This window comes from Mytilus edulis, chromosome 14, assembly GCF_963676685.1.
Source record: "Mytilus edulis chromosome 14, xbMytEdul2.2, whole genome shotgun sequence".
Classification (NCBI taxonomy): Eukaryota; Metazoa; Mollusca; class Bivalvia; order Mytilida; family Mytilidae; genus Mytilus; species Mytilus edulis.
This window is the reverse complement of record NC_092357.1, coordinates 56,236,058-56,256,571: the sequence shown is the minus strand read 5'-3', so window position 1 is coordinate 56,256,571 and position 20,514 is coordinate 56,236,058. Positions and strand designations below refer to the sequence as shown.

Below are 20,514 nucleotides of genomic sequence, written 5' to 3'. Positions count from 1 at the left end.
TCTCACAAACATGTTTAACCCCGCCGCATTTTTGTGCCTGTCCCAAGTCAGGAGCCTTTGGCCTTTGTTAGTCTTGTATTATTTTAATTTTAGTTTCTTGTGTACAATTTGGAAATTAGTATGGCGTTCATTATCACTGGACTAGTATATATTTGTTTAGGGGCCAGCTGAGGGACGCCTCCGGGTGCTGGAATTTCTTGCTACATTGAAGACCTGTTGGTGACCCGCTGCTGTTGTTTTTTATTTGGTCGGGTTGTTGTCTCTTTGACACATTCACCATTTCCATTCTCAATTTTATTTTCCGACCTGCTCATTTCTCTGTTATTCATTGATCAACATGGAGTTCGGACGTCAGTTGTTCTTGCGATGAAAGATGACCATGCCGAATGATGACAAGAAGGATTCCGTTTGTCTACTTATCATTTATAAATCAGGGAAACAGCTAGATCCCCACCAAATCTCGTGCACTACGATGTTTCTAAACTTTCGATGTTTCTAATCTTTCGACAGTAACTAAAATTAAATGTTAGAAACAAAATGAATGAGTCTCGTCTGGAAAATGTCATATCCCACTCATTATAGTGGCAGAATCTATATGATAATAACTGCATTTTAACGCTTGTATTTACAGAGATTAATTTATTTGAAATAAATTAAAATTAAAGTACTGAACTTAACATTTTTTGTTTTTGTTATTTCATAAAACAAAATGGGTGTATATTTACCTCCCTGTGGTGGTATATTGAACCCCCTCATATACGACTCCAATCCCCCAAAAAGTATATGTAGCTATTTTTGACTCTTTTATATAGTAAAAAAAAAGTAGTATCCTTTAACTTTACTTTCTGCTATAAGAAAAAACCCCAGACCCAGTGAAGTCTACCTTATATCTTGAAGTTATCTAGAATTTGAAAATGAGGGTCGGTTGAAAACACAACTTTACGACAAAAGGGAATAGTGAACTTTACATTTCTATGTGTCAACGTTTCAGCAGCGCCTGTATACGGAGTATATATCTTCCAGTTGATACAATATTCCACGGCTTGGTGTATCTCGTATCATGATTTCCTTGATAAAGGCTTGCTGCATGCTCGTTCCAACGGAGTATATATTTTCCAGTTGATACAATATTCCAGGCCGGGCTTGGTGTATCTTTGGGGCTTGGTGTATCTTTGGGGCTTGGTGTTTTTGTTTCAAAGATGGTAGCGGAAAAGTTCCTTATGTCGTAACTACAATTCTGTCCCCTTTTCCCGAATGTGACCTACCGATTAAGACTTATTACCATGTACATCACGGTATGCTTAGTCTTTAGTTTTCCATCCTGTGTCTGGTGTACTATAATTGTTTGTCTGATGGTCTTTTTCTTTTCTAGCCATGGCGTTGTCAGTTTGTTTTTCGACTTATGAGTTTCAATTTCCATCTGGTATATTACACCTCTATTTTACACAGTTATATATATAAATATCAAATAAGTATCTAATAGTATATAGTTGGTACAAAATGTATCAAAATTGATTTACGATGATGTTTTGAACATTTTACTTAGCAATGATATATCACCCTCTGTCATGGTTAATTGAACCCTTCCTATACACCCCTTAATTTATAAATTTAACTAATCAATTTGAGAAACATTTCTTAATAAATTGTTCTCATAATTCAAATATTAGATTAACACATTTTAATTGCATTAACAGAGAAAGTAATTCATTTGCTAATCTCACTGACAATGACAAAGTTATATACTTAACCCATCAACACCAACACAAGTGAATAAACTAGGATCCTTTATAAATAGCTTTATGCACACGTGAAAATGTGAAAATGTTTTGCCGAAAACTAAAAGGGACATAACCACTACCTATATTTACTTTTTCAAACAATCATCATGACGTGGATTTTATGCCAGCTACATTGATTTTACAAAAACAAGGACGAATAATAATCAGGTAGATATTAACTCCTCGTGAAATCATATATTCCACTATTTTACTTAATCTGTGGAACAGTTTATTTCTTCAAAATTAATATTTCTTACAGTTACTCCTTTATAACATGTCGTCCGACTGGATCAAGGAAAACAAACATGATGTCATCATCATGCATAAAATAACACTTTTACATATTACTAGTATGTAGATAGACCATGACAGTATTATAATACTTCCACAGATAGACGACTTAACTTTTGACAACCGTCAATTATGGTTGGGTTTATTTTTAGCTTTATATTCGTTATCTATATCGTTTGTTTAAATGTGAGCATTTACTTCCTGGTTGATATTATAACAATGATCCTCAAGATAACATACAAAAAAAAAACGCGCAATCTATTGTTAACTAAAAGTTGGCGACTCCAACGGCCACTCCATACGTATTGGGGTTAATGAATGTATATAACATTCTCTAACTCTTGGTTGTCTTATGTCCTTCAGTTGGCTTTTCTTTCTTTCCCTTAAACAGAGCCCAGAGGGAAACACTTGCATTTTTGACTATCTTGAAACGGACACCAGAAATATCTCCAACAGCATGTTCTTTTCTTCCAAATCCTGCTACCAAAACTTTGTCGTTTTCTTCAACGTAATTCAGATAATTATAAACCGTCATTAGTTACGAAGGCGGTGATCTTCTTGCCGTTCTTTTATATAAGCTGGTTTTTTTTTTGGAATAAAAAACTATCATTGACTGTAGGCATAAATAAACGATGAATATAAAAAAGAAGATGTGGTATATGATTGCAACTACTTACATTGGGTCTCATTTGGGTGGTGGTGGTGGGGTGTCTGATCCCGGATCCCGCACAATACAGCATCGTCAGCTATAAAAGGCTCCGAAATGACCAGTGTAAAACAATTAAAACGAGAAAACTTACGACCTAATTTATGTACAAAGTAATGAACGAAAAATATGTAGCACAGCAACAAACGACAACCACTACATGCCCCTGACTTCGGACAGGTACTGTACGTACACACAGAATGTGGCGGGGTTAAACATGTTAGCGGGATCCCAACCCACTGGTGAAGAGTTGTCTCAATGGCAATTATACCACGTCTTTTTTTCTTAAATTAAAAATTCATATTAATTCTTGCCCAATAATATTAATTGATAAAAGGGTAGATAGATGGCTCAGAGCGCACATGCATTGGACCGAAACAACTGGGTGAGATGAAACGACCAGGATTCCTTAATTCTACTAAGCTTTTTTTAATGTTTGATTCTTTTGTCATTGCAGTGGGTAAAATGACAACAGTAACACAAGAAATCAGATGTGGGCCGTGCGACTTTCGAGAAATAGCAAAGCCAGCAGTCGTATGGTGTCCGTCTTGTGATGAAGGACTGTGCGACGAATGCAGCGGCCATCATAGCGCAGCGAAGGCCTCTAGGGGTCATAAACTTATAAATAGCGACCACTACAAAGAAATGCCGAGAAAAATGATTGAAGAGTTGAATAAATGCCTCGAACATGATGAAAAGTTTGAACTCTACTGTCCAAACCATGAAATTCACTGCTGTGTACAGTGCGTGAAAGAAAAACACGAAAATTGTACCGGTATAACGCTACTCAATAAAGTCATTGAAAACATCAAGTCTTCCGCCATGGTATCAACAATTACGCAACAATTGGAAAAAAGAATGGAAGGACTAATGAAACTTAAGAAAAATCGGACAGAGAATATCGATCGAATAGAAAAACAGTCGTCAGAGCTGTGCACTGATTTTCGACGCATGCGTAAGGAACTGGATCTAGTGCTAGATGAATTTGAGAAAACGTTGAATGAGCAAGCAACTGCAGTCAGGAAGACACAATCCATTATTGTATACAATACGATTGCTCAAATTGGGTCACACGAATCTGTATACAAAAACATGCATTCAGCTCTCCAAAAGGTTCTAGCATACGGAAGTGACTTTCAAGTTTACTCAGCGATTAAAAAGATCGAAGAAAATATCATGAATGAAGATAAAAAAACTGAATTGTTTTTAAAAAACTTTCATGGTTTACAAGAAATAAATGTTGCTCTCGAATGCAGCCAACAGTTGTCTTCTCTGCTGTCTAAAGACGTTTCGCTCGCAACTGTCACGACACCTAATTCCACGTTAGAATGTGATTTGAAAGTATTTGACAATACAGAAGCACAAAAGATATCAACATCTACAAGGACCACCGTGTCAGAATTGAAATTAAAACAGTATATACAAACAAGAATGTCAGCTTATTTTATGCTTACCACTGATATAAACATTACAAGCATCGTCCCGTTGCCTTCTGGACAGACAGTCATAACCGATTACGGAGGTAAACTAGGTATCATGATTTTCAGTAGTGATGGTGCTTTACAAGTCAGGAATACGAACCTGGGTACACCGCATGGTGCATGCCTGATTAGTGATTCTGTTATTGCAGTGTCGTTCCCTTTGAACAATAATATTAAATTATTACAAATTAACGGCTTGTCTTGTACAATAAAGAACACTTTTAGATTCGAGCAAATGTGTTTTGGTTTGTGTGTGAATTCGGAAGGAAACATTCTAGCCGCTACAAGAAAATCTGGTGACGGCGGTTTGACTATCATAAATATTAATGGAGAAATTATGAAGCGTATTCGTCTAGGAGTGCCATCAATTAATTATGTTCAATGCTGCAAAAACAAAATAATTGTAGCCGAATTCGAATCGGATAAGATTATCATGTATGACCATGAAGGAAATAAACTACAGACGATTTCTTTCGAAGGCGAACGCGACATCAGGAATATCTGCTTTGATAAACACAGTAATATGTTTGTTAGTGGATTGAAGGCAGCAAAAGTTACTATGATTTCAGAGAAAGATGACCATAGGCAAGATATTTTGGGACAAACGGATAGGTTTCATTGTCCAAAGGCAATTGTTTATGATCAGAAAAACAATACAATTATAGTTGCAGATAAAGACGGGCAGCATTCTGCTATTTATGACATTGTATACAAGTAAAACTTTTACAAACAACAAACGATAATTGTCTCGTTGAAGAGACAATAGACCAGGTCTTATTGAAATATTGCTTTTCTTGTTAAAATCGTCGTTTTAGAAATTACTAGGAATATTTGAAATAAAGGTAAACAGGAAAAGAATAGATGAACTTCTCTATTGCAATAAAAACAAAACTTGTCGAATATTTTTTTAGTTTTGTATGATTGATTGATTGATAAAGATCGTTTGCTTAATGTCATTTGTAGTTTTGATCCTAACGAACAAACAGCTTCCTAATTTATATTATTAATAAATAAAATTCGCAAAGACAAAAAAAAACCAACAAAAAACAAGTAAAAGAAACTAAAAGAAATTTCAAAACAAATGAAAATGAATGGATAATGTGTTCATTGGACACAGATGATGCCCTCTCTTGCGTATAACGTTATAAAAGGACATTACTAGAGTGACGCACCCCAAATTCAAATTTGATAAGTTATGAAAACATTTGGTTGAGGCAAACTTAAATTAGAGAACGGAAACAAATTCTGAGACGTACGGACGGACAAGGATAAAACTAACTGCGTCAATCGCCTGGGCATGCAGGCAGCATAAAACCTCTGTTTTTACGGTTTTATTGGCCACATAAAAAAAAAATAATACACGCACAAACTCAAAAACAAAACCATTAGAAAAAAATAAAATTAACTGGTGAGATCAGATTGAGAGAAGAGAGCCCGTAACTTAATTATCTTACTGACTTATAACAAAGAAGATGTGTTATGATTTACAATGAGACAACTTTCCACAAAAGACCAATTAAATGACACAGAAATTAACAACTAAAGGTCATCGTACAGCCTTCAACAATGAGCAAAGTTCATACCGCATAGTCAGCTATAAAAGACCCGGAAATGACAAATGTAAAACAATTCAAACGAGAAAACGAGTACATGATCGTACATGTATATTCCAACCGATTAAATGATTTTGACTTGACAACAAAATTATGTTTTTTGGAAAATATCTGGTAACACGTAAAATGTGTTCTTGTATGCATGACCAAACCTATTGTTGTTATAAAAAAAACCTAAAAATTACTAAAACACCGAACTCCGAGGAAAATTCCGAACAGAAAGTCCACCTGTAACTAGCAAAATCAAAAGCTATAACACATACCTGGCTACAAATAGACTTACAATTAGTCTGGCAAAGCTGCATAGTTACAAAATTATTTCCATACATAAATTTTCAAATGCTCTCGAAATCTTCTAAAATAAACAATACATGTCTATCATGTCATGGACTATACATATAAAAATGTGATTGCCAATTTGACAACTATCCACTAGAGACCAAATGGTGTGGAATAGAAAAAAAAACAACGGATATAATTGGGTATCCATCATCTTTTTTAAAACGACACAAAATTAGTGTACACATCTTGTAGTACTGCAACTGACATCGAAAAAGACGCTTAGTTAACGAGTTTAATGGTCCGGAATAACACACGGCTGCAAATTGTTTTAAATGATAGAATAATATCTATATTTTAATTTCCGTCGGGTCGTAAAAAGTTTCTATGGTCACATTTTTGTATTTTATCCCTTTAATGGGGGTACCCCTCAATTTACGGTTTTGAGTAGTTACCTTAAAATCCAAAAATATATTTTTTGGTTAAATTTCCCGCTATTTTCGTAAATATTTTCTATGCACATATCATCAAGGATCATCGGAATGATGAAGACATAAATATAATACCATCTCCAAGTAAAACTTAAAGTTGGCTGTTTTTTAGATAGAAATTTAACGCGTTTTTCTTTGAAAACGAGAAAACATATGATTCAAAAATAGTATTTGACATTTAAGAGGACAAAACATATTATTTCGATACTGCATGCAAATTTTGTTGAACAAATTCCAAACAATTTTGTCAAAAACTCAAAAATAAAAACATCATTTAACACGTTAAAAATAAAAAAGGGAAAATAAATAATTCCCATTTTGGCCCAATTTTGATATTAACTTTTTACATGAAGAATATGTACATTAATTTGTACAACAGGGACATTAGATACAAAAATAATCATCAATTCTATAAAATTCGTCAGATTCTTCTCATTTTATTTGTAAGAGAGTTTTGATACTCAAATATAGTTACTTCAATTTGTATAAAACAGATTTTCTCCACATTATTTGGTACGTTTACTTCTATAACAGTCTTATCTAAAGAGTATTGACACTCTTTGTTGCATGCGGTTCTTTTATTTCTTGACTTCAAGAGTACGGTCTAGTACTATGAGTAACATTTATAATACCACAAAGTATTACTTTTCTTGTTATAGCTCTTTTTACTAAAGAGTATCAATATTGCTCTCATTTTTTAAGAGTAGCAATACTCAATAAAGCGGTACCTACCTCCAACGTTAGAAAACTCCGGTGATTTTTTTTTCTAGAACCATTTTTTAGCATCTAGACTAGAGTTTTTTTTCTGACAGAGTATCGATACTCTTTGAAACTGTTTTCTACTTTAAGAGATTCGAAATTCTTCAAAACAGGTTTCTACAATGAAAATAATGATAGTATTGATACTTTTGGAAATAGGTTTCTAACTTAATATGCTTTTAAAAGATTTTCTACCTTGAGAGTATCGGTACTCTTTTAAACAGTTATCCACCTCGAGAGTATCGATACTCTTTTAAATAAGTTTTATACCATGAGTATATTGAGAGTATCGATACTCTTTGAAAAGGTATCCACCTCGAGAGTATCGATACTCTTTTAAACAGCTTTCTACTTTGAGAGTATCAATACTCTTTTAAATAGGTTTCTACCATGAGCATATTGAGAGTATCGATACTCTTTTAACACATGTTTCTACCTTGAGTATGATGAGAGTATCGATACTCTTGCAACACATGTTTCTACCTTGAGTATGATGAGAGTATCGATACTCATATCTATTTTTCGTTTTTAAAAAACATGGAAAGATTTGAAAAAATAAGGACTAATATAAGACTATCTGAGGTATGTATTGCTTCCTTCGATCCACAGATACGAATGGAGTACACTAAAAAGTCACAAAAGTTGAACTTTGAACATTAAATCTTTTAAAGCATGACAGTGTATAGCATCTTGATGGATTGAGTGAAGTTCTCAAGAAAACATGCAACCAAAATGTAATAACCCCTGGCGTGAGACGGACAACAACACATTCAAATGTATCACTTCTAAGTGGTTAAACAAGAATATAAATGAAGTTCATATTTTTTATAACCTAATAACATGAACCCCATCAAAAACAGGCGGTATCTCAGGTGCTCCGGAAGGATACGCAGATCTATTCCACATGTGGCACCTGTCGTGTTGCTCGGGTTAAAAGGGTCTCAATGACTATCAAAACAATAGAATATATTTTTATATTATCTCCAATATCCATCTCATCCTCATCTCCTATTAGGAATATAATATTAAGTAGTAAGGGCCATTGACAAAAAAAGAAAGATTATACTTTCATAGAACATTTTATAAAGATAAAGATGAATAACCTTTTATGCTTGAAAATTCAAACTTTCTCAAATGTATTATAACTAGATCAACTATGCCACACGCTCCAATAGTTAACCTAGTATATTCTGTATGATTCCACGTTTTATGCATGCAAAATATTAGAAAAAAAAACAAATAAATTCATTGTTGTATATAAGTCCATATTTTATTGCTTGATCATTATGAACGCTATTTTGAAATAAAGATTAAATATTATATCTTGTATTTTGTGTGTAAACATAACAATTTATAAATCATGTTTGCTTTGATCATGTTGATATTAATAAGTTAATCTGATAGGATTATTGTGTATAATTTAACGAAGACCAATCAAATAACATGATAAAAACAAAAACAAACAAAACGAAGAGAAGAGAAATGAAATATTATACATCGTTATACAATATTGTATCTGTTTGACAACTGCACGTTAGAAATAATTGCCGATAGTAATCGATAAGCTCTGCCGTCAATCCAAGTACGATTGATGCCATGCAGATTTTGATATTTTACTTTTAAGATGTGTTCTCAACAATATTTTCTGCAATGTTTTATGAATAAAAAAAGTTTCACAACACATATGTTCGAAGATGGATAATAAAGTTCCTCAAGACTGATTTCCATATCTGGATTAAAAGGTCCATCAATACTGATTTCTTCAGATCGTGTGTACGTGTCCCTCATCATCAATTATTGACAATAATCTGAAAAAATAAATGTTATTTTTTTGACAAAATGTTATCAAAATATTTGCAGATGTTGCGTTCTGCAATGACTTGCATTGTATATTACTGTCTGAGAAACTTAAGAAACCGCTTAACAGTAAAACTGTCTAAAATTGAATCTTTATCTATATATCAATTTGAATTAAAAAAAAATAGAACGGTGCATAATTACAATGCATTTAGGAACATGAAATTCAAGAACCCGATCATGTACCCGATATATATGCAATTTTTTGACCATCACAACCACTCTTTCAGAGGTCTGTTGACAGTCAACTTTCTGGTCTATCTACTATAGTTTTCAAGAGTTGGTTTAAATTTTCTGACCTATACATGACGTGCTTACTCATATAACATATACCTATTGTATATTTTTTAAAGATTTTCTCGTCCTCAGTATGCACGTAATAATTGCCACTGGACGTTAAGCATGCCTCACTATATAAACAGATGTACGTGTTATTCTAATGGATAGTATTAATTGGTTAGCAGATCATTTTGTTTTAGTTTTTGAAATTATTCTGGTAAAAACAAATAAAAAATGTGCAAAATTGAGCTTGACGACATATTCAAAAGAAGAAATGATTCGTATTTTCTATCATGTCAATATTTAATTTATATTTAAATGTGATAATACAGATACACATGTACGAATACACAAGCATGCACTATTTTCTTTTTTCGCCTTCTTGATTTTATTCTAAGCTTTGATGGGTATTGACTTAACTTAGATCGAGAATGGACGAAAAAGGCAATTACTACTTATTCCACCTTTTAAATAAAAACAATCAATTTCAAACAGAATACAAAGTGTGATATCATATTAGTATTCATGTTATATGTCATGCATGTATACAGGCCGTTGTTTTGTTCATTTTATTTACATGTACAACCAACCCATTGAGATTGTGTATGTATTTTTTATAACTTATATTGTTATTGCATTAAAATATTGACAAATATTCCCTTTTGTATTTTGTATTGATTGGATAAGAACACCTATTTTGTCATAAACACTGTGGAATTGGTCATATGATGCAACATATAGATGACTTACCTCCGGTGTTTCCTGTTCGCCCACTAAAAGCTGTCTTACATCGGATGGCACGGGATCAGTGCCATCCACAGAATCTTCAAGTGCATTTTTGTCATATGGCTTGAACGAATTTAGTCGCCAAATACATCCCTCTGGAATATTGTGTCAGTTGGTATTTGTTACTCTGCATATTCTGTATATAAAAAGACAGTTTATTCGTCCACCATAATCTGGCTTCTTGCGTCAAATACGTTGACCAGACAGAATTGCCCTTTTTTAAAACATCCATGTCTAAAAGGTGAAAAGAGGCCATCAGTACTGGTGGATTTGAATTTGGTAGCAATGGTAACCCATTTGGTCTCACTTTAAAAAATCCTCTTCGGAGAGTTTTCCATGGTTGTTCTGAATTTTTTCGATAGTATACATTCACTGACTTGTTTGCCTCATCATATCTGTATCTAAAAATATTTGACTTGGAATGGCTTTTAACTCCAGCTATGCATGGGTCTAGCCAACCGCTCACATTATAGCACCCATGCAGTTCCTGTGCATTATACAAATGTTGATGTAGTCCAGGAAGAGTTGTGGCATCCGTGTGCCTCAGTCTATCGGAAAATACACTAAACATTTGGTCAATGTCTTCATGCGTATGACCAACATACAGAAAGGACAACTGAATCTACAAAGTATTTTTTTACACTATTACAGTATTAATACTTTCCATGGTTTTAATATCATAAATAAATGCTAAAGAGTGTATGTGCTGTTTTATATATCAGTTATTTAAGATAGAAGGAGTGGGTAGACTAGAGATTTTTTCACATTGAGATACTTATCTATGAAATTGATAAGAAGGATGCTTCTGGTAATTTTTTTAAAGTCTTGTCAGTTCTGTTCATATACATGTATATATGCATGTACGCCCGTGCTTTTCTGAAACGTGTTATTACATTTGGACAGTATGTTTGTTTGGATTGGGAAAAAAACCATTAGTTTTCGCAGCTATTTCGTCATTCAGTGATTAAAAACAATTTACGTTTATATACATGTTGATTTGACAATAGAATCATGTATAAAAATTGTACAGCATTTTCAAAAATACTCTGGATTCCGCCTCAACCGCGACTTTCAAAATCTAATCGGATCCAGGTCCTACCAAATAAACAATAATTATATATAGCGTTTACAGAATATCTTCAGGAAATGAACATATGTATTTTTTTCTTTCTTTTTTTTTCTATTCACCCCGTTACAGCCTTATCAACGTATATCTTGTATCTTTCTTTTAATCATATTGATGTAACGGACTTAGTACATGTATTCTTAAAGGCCAATATGAAACACTTTAGAATATGACTTCTAACTTTTACATTAGGGCACGCATTATTTTATTTGGCTTACCTCATAGAAAACTCGACGATGGACCAGAAGTTCTAGAAATGAAAGGATAAATCTGTTTTTTGTTTTCCCTAAAGCAATTATCTGCCTGGAGGTACAATACTGGAGGTAATGGACGTCCCTAGAATCAAAATTATAATATTATAATAAACATGGAAATAAAGTAATTATAAATCATATCACTTTGAATCACGTTTCACTATTGATGTACTATCGGAAGTACATGTACTGTAATACTGTATTGTATTTATATTTATCTTAACAATGTACTATGACAAGCCGTATCCTTCTTTATTCTAACTATATCTAACAAACTTAGAAATACATTTCATTTAGTTTATAAGATATCGTATATAGTTCATGGGATGACTATTACAGTTTACATGGTACTTTATTTATGGTTTATAAAATATTTCATACAATATTTAAGATATCTCATTTAATGTTGTTTATAAAATATCTTATAAACTATACATGATATCTTAACATCTAAACAAAAATATATAAGTATATCTATATATAAATGTTACATAAAAAATATTTATAAGATACCCTATAAAATATAGGTACTCCCGTATTAATTATAATGCCGTGCATTGACCTACATGTATAATGGTTTACTTTAATAAATTGTTATTTGGATGATAAATTGTCTCATTGGCACTCATACCACATCTTCCTATATCTATATATCAGATATCTCATATAATATATATAAGATATCTTATATTATATATTATCAACTTTTTATAGGATATCTTATGATACAATGTATACGCTTATGAACTTTATACGATATCTTATGCACTTTATATAAGTATAAATGTAATATACTTAATAATATGTATTCTAAAGTTTGTAAGATATAAAAGATAATAAAAAAATGAGATCTTTGAAGTTATATAATTTAGATATTTAACCTGTCAAATTGACGTGAATCTATTTGACCCAAATGCTCATATTATTTTTTATCACGTATTCAAATGTATGTATAAATTACAAAAAGTCCAAAAGAAACCATTAGCAATGTATTAATGGACTTTTGTTCATCATAATGTACATGTATCGGCTCTCAAGTATTATAGACAAGATGCGTACACCTATCTTAATTTCCATAGCAACTGCCGATGGTCATACTACCCGATTGACATAAATAGACAGACACGCACGTGCAAATGCATTTTTTTCTTCGTAGGGTAAAAAGATTATTTTGACAAAATTGACTGCTACCTACGAAATTAAAATAATATTTAAACTTTTTTTTTTATATATTTTATCGAAATCGTAGTTATGCCCCTTTAAGATAAGATTTCAAACATCGTACCCATTTGCACATTGTACCTTAGAAATATGTATAAATATAGAACAATATGTTTCATTTTTAAGAAAAGATCGTAACAAAACTAAAAACAAGTTTTCTTTACTTAACACTATCAGTTTTTCATAATCATATCAATGTCACTCATATTTGAAATGAAAATTAGTTAACTTTATTTTTTTAAGATCAACATAACAAATTCATATTAGCTATTACTTTGACATGTAATATAAAAGATGTGCTATTATTTTGACCTGTTATATAAATAAAGGAGGTGCATGTGCTCCGTATGAGGAAACTGTGTCAATTACAATCCACAAATAAACTTAGTGTATGTCAACATCTGTTACAAATTAATATTTACCTTTGAAGCCTCCCACAGTAACTTCATCAAGATGTTCAACGTCAGATTGGAATCATGTTTATACTGTTAAATATCAGTGAAAACAAATTTTTGATGTGTGCCATGGTTAATGGCACCAGTTACGTGTGTTTTCATTGGAATGGTTGAAGCAAGGTCCTGCAAAATAAAAACATGTTTACATGTTTTTCTCTCTGACCTAAGACAATTAATATTCAGCTAAATTATAAAAATACAATACATGATTGCTTTCCTTCAATCAATTTTTACCATGACGAGTTTAAAAAAATATCTTTGTTGAAAAATCATAATAAAATAACATACAATTTTGTCTCATTTTAATATCCTGTCGTGCTTTTATAATATACATGTATACTACCATAACTATGAGTATATAAATAACACATTCAGATGATCTTCTGTTTTGTTAAAATTACTACAACTTATAATAATACGTAAAAAATACCAACACTTGCATTATTACTAGTATAAAAAGTCCATGGTTACAGAACTGACTAGTAATTTATGTCCCCAGACTAATTTTCCTAGGAATTCAAGTTCATCGTATTCCTAGATAAAAACGTCCATGTCCTTTTTTTTTATCATAAAAATATTTATGAATCAAATTATTTACATATGAACAATGGAACTTCAAATGTTCTATAATTATATAAGAGATGTGCATTTTGATTATTAATAAAACTCATATTCCCAGGCTAATTTTCCTAGGAAATCATGTCCATGTCATTATTATTCCAAGGTAAAAATGTCCATGCCCTTTATTTTAAAAGGTTTGAAAAATGTTGTGTTTTATCATTGATTAAGAGTTTTGCATCAATTTCTATTGCCCCAGACTAATTTTCCTTGGAAATCATGTCCATGTCATTTATATTCCTAGGTAAAAACTCTCACGGCATTAAAAAAAAAATTGAGGAAAAAGTTAGTAAAAAGATTTCTTACATTTAAACGTAGACGATTTTACATGTAACATTAATTTGTTTATAATATCAAACGAAAAGTCTTATTACATACAGACAGGTAATCAGAGCTTTGATTGAGGAATAAATATCCCCTTATCTAAGATAATTTTCAAATTCTATAACAGCACATATAAAAAAGAAGAGCAAACATGCTTACTTACTTTTCCTTTTCTATCTTTAAAATGTGGTAAACTGGTCTTAGTATTGTCCATTCCATCAATTATCAAACTGAGATACCTGTCAGGCCGCCTACGAGATATCGTTCTCCGACGGTAATATGCCAGTTTCTCCATTCTTGAAGTAATGAAACAGACATTAGCTGTGCTTAGAAACATTATTAGCGAGTATGACCAGAAATGTACTGTGTCTTTTTTCTTTCGTTTTTGTTCTTTGCATCAATCTGACGAGTCAATAAGAGGAGTATAAGGCGCCAGTTTAACCACGCCACTTTCTGTATGTGCCTGTCTCAGGTCAGGAGCCTGTTCTTCAGTGGTTATCGATCATATTATTTTTTCATAGCTTTGTACATAATTCAGGCCGTTAGTTTTCTCGTTTGAGTTCTTTTACATTGTCATTTTAGATGCATTTATTAGCTTTCCTATGGGGTATGGATTTTGCAGATTGTTGAAGGTCGTACAGTGACCTTTGCCGAGGTGTTGACTCATTGGCAATCATACCACATTTCTTAATAAAATAGCGAATGCAAGTGTTGAACAAAATGACAATCAAAAATATAAGTTCTCATTAATTTTAATTTTTTTTATTTCATTGTTTGTATTGTATTATGAAAATTATTGATGTTGTAATGTTTATGCTTTTGGGCCCATTATTGGCAATCAAAATATCTCCTTCTTCTTCTATATGAATTATCCAATTTCATTTAGGATTAAAAAGAAATGAACACACAGTAATAAAATATTGCCTTAAGACATACGATAACTTACATGATCCGATGAAGATGGGGCTTGTTTTTCTCTGAAAATAGCTTGTCTTTTCTGCGGATTCAGTTGAAGCTGTAGTGCTCTGTCAAGTTTTACGCATGTTGTGCACTTTGTAAAAAGATTTGTCTGAAATAAATATATATTTTTTTTATATAAAATGCACACTGTTTAAAAATATTACAGAAACAATTAACCACTAAAAACGTTTCTATATTTATATAGATATATATTGTCTCTTAGCTAGAAATGTTTGTACTGCCGTCTTTTGGAAAAATTATAAGTAGACAGAAAGTAAGGAACAAACTCGACACAACTAAAGACCTGATTCCCAGAAGACCTTTAAATTGCATATAAAAGCTTATTCCATCGTAGAAAAGAACAAGATTAAAATGATAAGAATTTTTTCAAAAACATGGACAGTTGAGAATAAAGATATATATAAAGTACATGATTATTATTATGAATTTTGTTCGTGTCTTTTATTCTTTTCTCAAAAACATACGTGTACTTATAATGACTGATTGGGCTGCTTTTTAGAATTGATGAATTTTGAGAAAATGAATTAATCTCAATCAAAATGTATCATAAACAAAACTTACTGATCTGATTTTAACATGACCATAAAACTTCCTCCAAATGGCGTAAAAAGATGTTGTAGACATGAAATTATTGAAATCCATTATCTGTTCGTTTCTATATGCTATATAGATTTCTTTCTTCCGCATTCCAAAAGGCAACCAGACTTCTTGTTGATGAGGTGGCCATTCTCCACGTTGAGCAATGTATTCTCCCAACCAACGGATAGCTGCTTGCTTTTGTTCACTAAAAGACTGGCCCGCTTTAGAGTTTCTTGTTAGGTTACTATTCTGCCATTTTTTTCTGTATCTGTAAAAGCTACTCTTTGTTATACTATGTCCTTGTAACCATGCTTGTTGACAAACCACATTTCCATTTATACGAAAAGTAAACCTTTGATTACATGTACTTTCAGATGATGGTTGAAAGTCTTCAAATTTTCCGGAAAACCACTGTTCCCTTTCTTCCATGTCTAGAGTCCAATATAATGTTCTTAATTTCTTTATAACTTTTCTTTCATAGAATTTTTTAGAAGTACATATTCTTTCGCATCCACACTTTTTCGTAGCTTTCTTTAAGGCCAAAGAACCTGTTTTTTTCATTATCATAGACGTTGTGTTGGCTTTATCTGAAATGGTAAAATGAACCTTTGTTTATAGTTTTATTTTTTAAAATACTCATACTAGAAACCATTATTATTTTGAAAATTGATTTGTCTTTTGTATAACATTAGTTGCGAATGAAATACTTCTAGTGATCTATAACCGGCAATAATAAATTGGAAGATTGCACCTGTTTGTTCTTTTTTTTATATGATGCTTACATGTGTTTGAAGAATATACAGCCGTTAAATATAAAAAGGAAGAGGTGGTATGATTGTCAATGAGACAACTTTCCACAAGAGACCAAATGACACAGAAATTAACAACTATAGGACTATACCGTTCGACCTTCAACTGTGAGCAAAGCCCATGTTATTGGTTAAAAAATTCATTTAAGGGATTGACAGCAACGGGAAAGTGTAGAAATGGTTCATAAAAAAATTGTACTCCATAAACAATATAAAGATAAAAAGAATTGTTTTTATTAACTAAAACATTCAAAATAAACTATTTCTTCTATTACATTAATATATATATTGAGTTACTTAATTATTGTCTTCATTTGTTTTTGTTGTTGTTATGCTGTAAAGTTTATATGGCAATACAACTTTGAATTTGAATTTGATTTTGAAAATTTATTTTAGATTTATGTCAATTATTTATAAAATACAAGAAGCAATAAAAACGTATCAAATAGTGTTGTTGATACTGATAAATATACCGGATTGATTCTTTTATAACTTGAATTTAGTTAATAAGTTGTTAAACCAGAAAAAAAAGTTACTCCTCGTACTATTTAACGATTGAACAAAATGCTTAATAAAACAAACTGTATTTGTAATATAATCGTATAACACCAAGAAATTGGTTTTAATCAATAATGCAACGAACCTCTACGTCCCTTTGAAACTGGTGTACTAGTCTTGAAATTAGGATGTTCATATTCCAAATGCCCAACAGGTTCCGACTGTGTGGAAGATCCACTTGTTGGCAGTGTTGAGCTAATGATGGACAAATTATCTGTACTATTAGAATCCGAATTCCGTTCAAAAAGATCTTCTTCGCACAAAACAGGTGCTCTTACGGGTGGCGGTGGTTCATCATCAATAAAATCATAAACTGCTGGAAACCTTTCAGCAATTGGCGACGGTATGTGGATGTGCCTTCTCTCCACATTATCTTGTATAAGTGATAATTCTTCAATACTGTTTTCGCAAATACTTGATGTTTCTAAATCACTCTCCTGAAAATTTCTTCCATTAAATGAACCCACACTGTTTGCCAAAGTTTGTTCACTAGATTGCACAAAGACCGATCTTTCTTCAATCGAACGCTCGTGTTCAGTAACATCCAAGGTTTCACTATTTTGAAAATTATAAGACACTTCAAAACTTGAAACTTCTGTTATGCTTGAATCGTTTACAGTATTTTCCATTGTAATCTTATATATTTTAATTTTAGTTTGAGTAATAACGAACCACCATTTTGAAAGTACCTCGATGAGGAAACATAGTACCTTTAGTCACATGACCCTTGTATCATCTCCATGTTCGTGTAACATTAGAAGTTACATTATACTTCACAGAAATGCTTCGTAAACTTGTCATAAGAAATTCATCAATTTTACGTATAAAGAAAAGATTATGATAAGCAGCAGATTGCCTTTAATCTGATAAAAACACCAACAAACACAGTTGTTTGCACAAGAAGATTATTCAATGGACCATAATACTATTTGCATTCAAAACACTTAATTATATGCATGTATTAACGTCTATGTATTATTCACATTATCTTAAATATCATGCAGAACCCCAAATACTCTGGAGAGGGGGGAGGGACACTTACTATGTAATGAGTGGCATGAATAAGTCACTATTTCATGCTCTGTGATACATGAAAATGAATATTTTGAATTAAAAAAAATCGTGTCTGAAAATCATTTGACGAACTGATTTGAACCAAACTTGTGGTAATTCTTGGTATAGATACTTATCATCCATGCGGTCATGTTGTGGAACGAGATCTTTAAATTAGTATCTGGTACCGAGATGTTATATAAATATTTCAATGAAGGAACACATACTGTTCAAATAAGATATACAGGGTACCGTAGTGTGATTAAGAAATGAAATAACATAACACAAACTTTAACTAAACACGTAAAAGTTAATTAGATGTGTGATTTCAAAATAACGAAAGAAATGTCAACGTAAAACTGGTCTGTGTTCATTTGTAATACCAAACAATTCTATATTTTATTTTTTTTTATGTTGATTATCCCAATTTTTAAAATGTTTTGAAATTTGGAAATTTTTTCCAACTTGAAATCATTATAATGTTGAAATTCTAAAACTCTTAAAATTTAATAGTTCAGTTATTTGTTTTAGCGTTGAAAATGCTAAACTAAACGCGTAGCTTTGATCATTTCGCTTATTGAGAGCTTGAATTTTTTTTGGTAGTTTTTGATAAAAAAAACATAAAAAGACTAAAAATATGAATTTTAATCATGATACAAGTAGCTCTTGCTTGATTTATTGCAGGCTATGAATATAAGATAAATTCAACTGAATTTTACATTTTTTTTACATGTAGGTGCTGTGCTGTTACACCACTGTCCATTATTGAGGCGAGGGTTCATTACCTGCAAACATGTAAAATTCCGCAACATTCTGTATGTGCCTGTTCAAAGTCAATGATAGCTGACATACTAAAAATTTTTAAACTTTATTAATTATACATTCTCACTTTAGGTATTATACAGTCACGTTGTTTATTTCTGTATATCATACTTGTTTTTCATTCATTGTATCGTACATGAATCTAGGTTGAATTGTTTTGCCTTTGTCATTTCGAGGCCTTTTGAAGCTGACTATGTGGTAAAGGTTTTAGATCATTGTTGAAGGAAATACGGTAACCTATATTTTTACCTTTGGTGTCATTATGTCTGGTTGGCAATAGTACCACATCTTCGTATTTTTATATTTAGATTCATAACAATCCAAATTGTCTTCATTAGAATATCACGAAGATTATACTAGACATATGATTGAGGTGTCCATTACATAAAATACGCATTTAAAAAAAACAAAAGGTTCGTTTCTGATTAACTCCCTTTTAAAAATATATTTGACACAAAAAACGTGTCTTTTTGGTTTAGGAGAAGTGGATATATATGCTAATGTGATGAAGAGAGGCAGCGATGCATAATGATTTAAAATTAGTTTTAAAAACATCTCAACAAGTTCCTATCTTATTTTGAGTTCAAAGACATATATAAGGATTTAGTATATTGCGAGGATTTCAGTTAACATTTCCTCAAAATAGTCTCTTGCCATAGAAATCACATGTGAAATAGGTCCTTAATTTTTCACATAGTGGTAAAACGTACAGTTTAAATTACCAGGCACACGAGAAATGTAAGCGTGTGCGCTTCTGTATACGATATAATTATGAATTTCATATTAAATATATTCATTTTGCATGAACACCCTGAGGGGTTCATATCTTTCGGTGAGTTTTGATATCGCTTCTTTGAGCCATTCGGATATTCTAAGCAACACGATTCTCGGAACGTGTCGGAAATGTTTTAAGGCATGTAGAAAACAAAATGTGAAGATATGAAAGATAAAATGAATGAATCCAGATTATGAAGAAAATTGAGTGTTGAAACTTTTTTTGTGATTGATCAGAGCAAATTGTTTTTAATATGTATCAAGTTTGCCGAAACAGGGAATTGCAATATAGGATTAAGACTGTGAATGTAAAACACTAAGACAAGTGGTGTGCATGTACACTCCCAAGTAATAGATAAAATACTCAAGCCTTGAATTAAAGGTAAATTCAAATGGTACATTAAGCTATATACATTTGTCTATGTACAACTAAAATACAAAGCAATTACATATTTTCAATAAAGATGTTTTATCATTATCATTATTTTATTAACAGTAAATTATTTCAAATTCAAAGCAAAATAATTTAGCAACCATTTGGTGACACATACATTATGTAAGTTGGATCAAGTTCACGTATTAAATTTCTTTTTTCTCAAAGAAAGCTTTATTTAAAT

At 31.7% G+C, this 20,514-nt stretch overlaps 2 protein-coding genes across 2 annotated transcripts; one reads left to right on the top strand and one right to left on the bottom strand.

Annotated features, from left to right (window-relative positions):
* The first annotated feature begins 1,863 nt into the window (after positions 1-1,863).
* LOC139503600 (uncharacterized) lies at positions 1,864-5,215 on the top strand. Its single transcript, XM_071293410.1, has 2 exons — positions 1,864-1,949; positions 3,236-5,215. Exon 2 carries the CDS (start codon positions 3,244-3,246, stop codon positions 4,975-4,977), a length of 1,734 nt encoding a protein of 577 aa, XP_071149511.1. The 5' UTR covers positions 1,864-1,949; positions 3,236-3,243; the 3' UTR covers positions 4,978-5,215.
* Positions 5,216-8,649: 3,434 nt separating this feature from the next.
* LOC139503599 (uncharacterized) lies at positions 8,650-18,604 on the bottom strand. Its single transcript, XM_071293409.1, has 7 exons — positions 15,864-18,604; positions 15,268-15,390; positions 14,485-14,617; positions 13,347-13,502; positions 11,668-11,785; positions 10,288-10,945; positions 8,650-9,209 (listed from the first exon to the last, which is right to left on the bottom strand). Exons 1-3 carry the CDS (start codon positions 16,446-16,448, stop codon positions 14,573-14,575), a joined length of 753 nt encoding a protein of 250 aa, XP_071149510.1. The 5' UTR covers positions 16,449-18,604; the 3' UTR covers positions 8,650-9,209; positions 10,288-10,945; positions 11,668-11,785; positions 13,347-13,502; positions 14,485-14,572.
* Positions 18,605-20,514: the final 1,910 nt, after the last annotated feature.

What these genes read in the sequence shown, in the direction of transcription:
- LOC139503600 (XM_071293410.1), top strand. Translation starts at nt 3,244, where the DNA reads ATGACAACAGTAACACAAGAAATCAGATGTGGGCCGTGCGACTTTCGA.
- LOC139503599 (XM_071293409.1), bottom strand. Translation starts at nt 16,448, where the DNA reads ATGATAATGAAAAAAACAGGTTCTTTGGCCTTAAAGAAAGCTACGAAA. An exon ending in GTCATGTTAAAATCAGATCA is followed by an intron (nt 15,391 to 15,863) that starts GTAAGTTTTGTT and finishes TATTTATTTCAG; the next exon opens with ACAAATCTTTTTACAAAGTG. An exon ending in CCCCATCTTCATCGGATCAT is followed by an intron (nt 14,618 to 15,267) that starts GTAAGTTATCGT and finishes CATTACTTCAAG; the next exon opens with AATGGAGAAACTGGCATATT.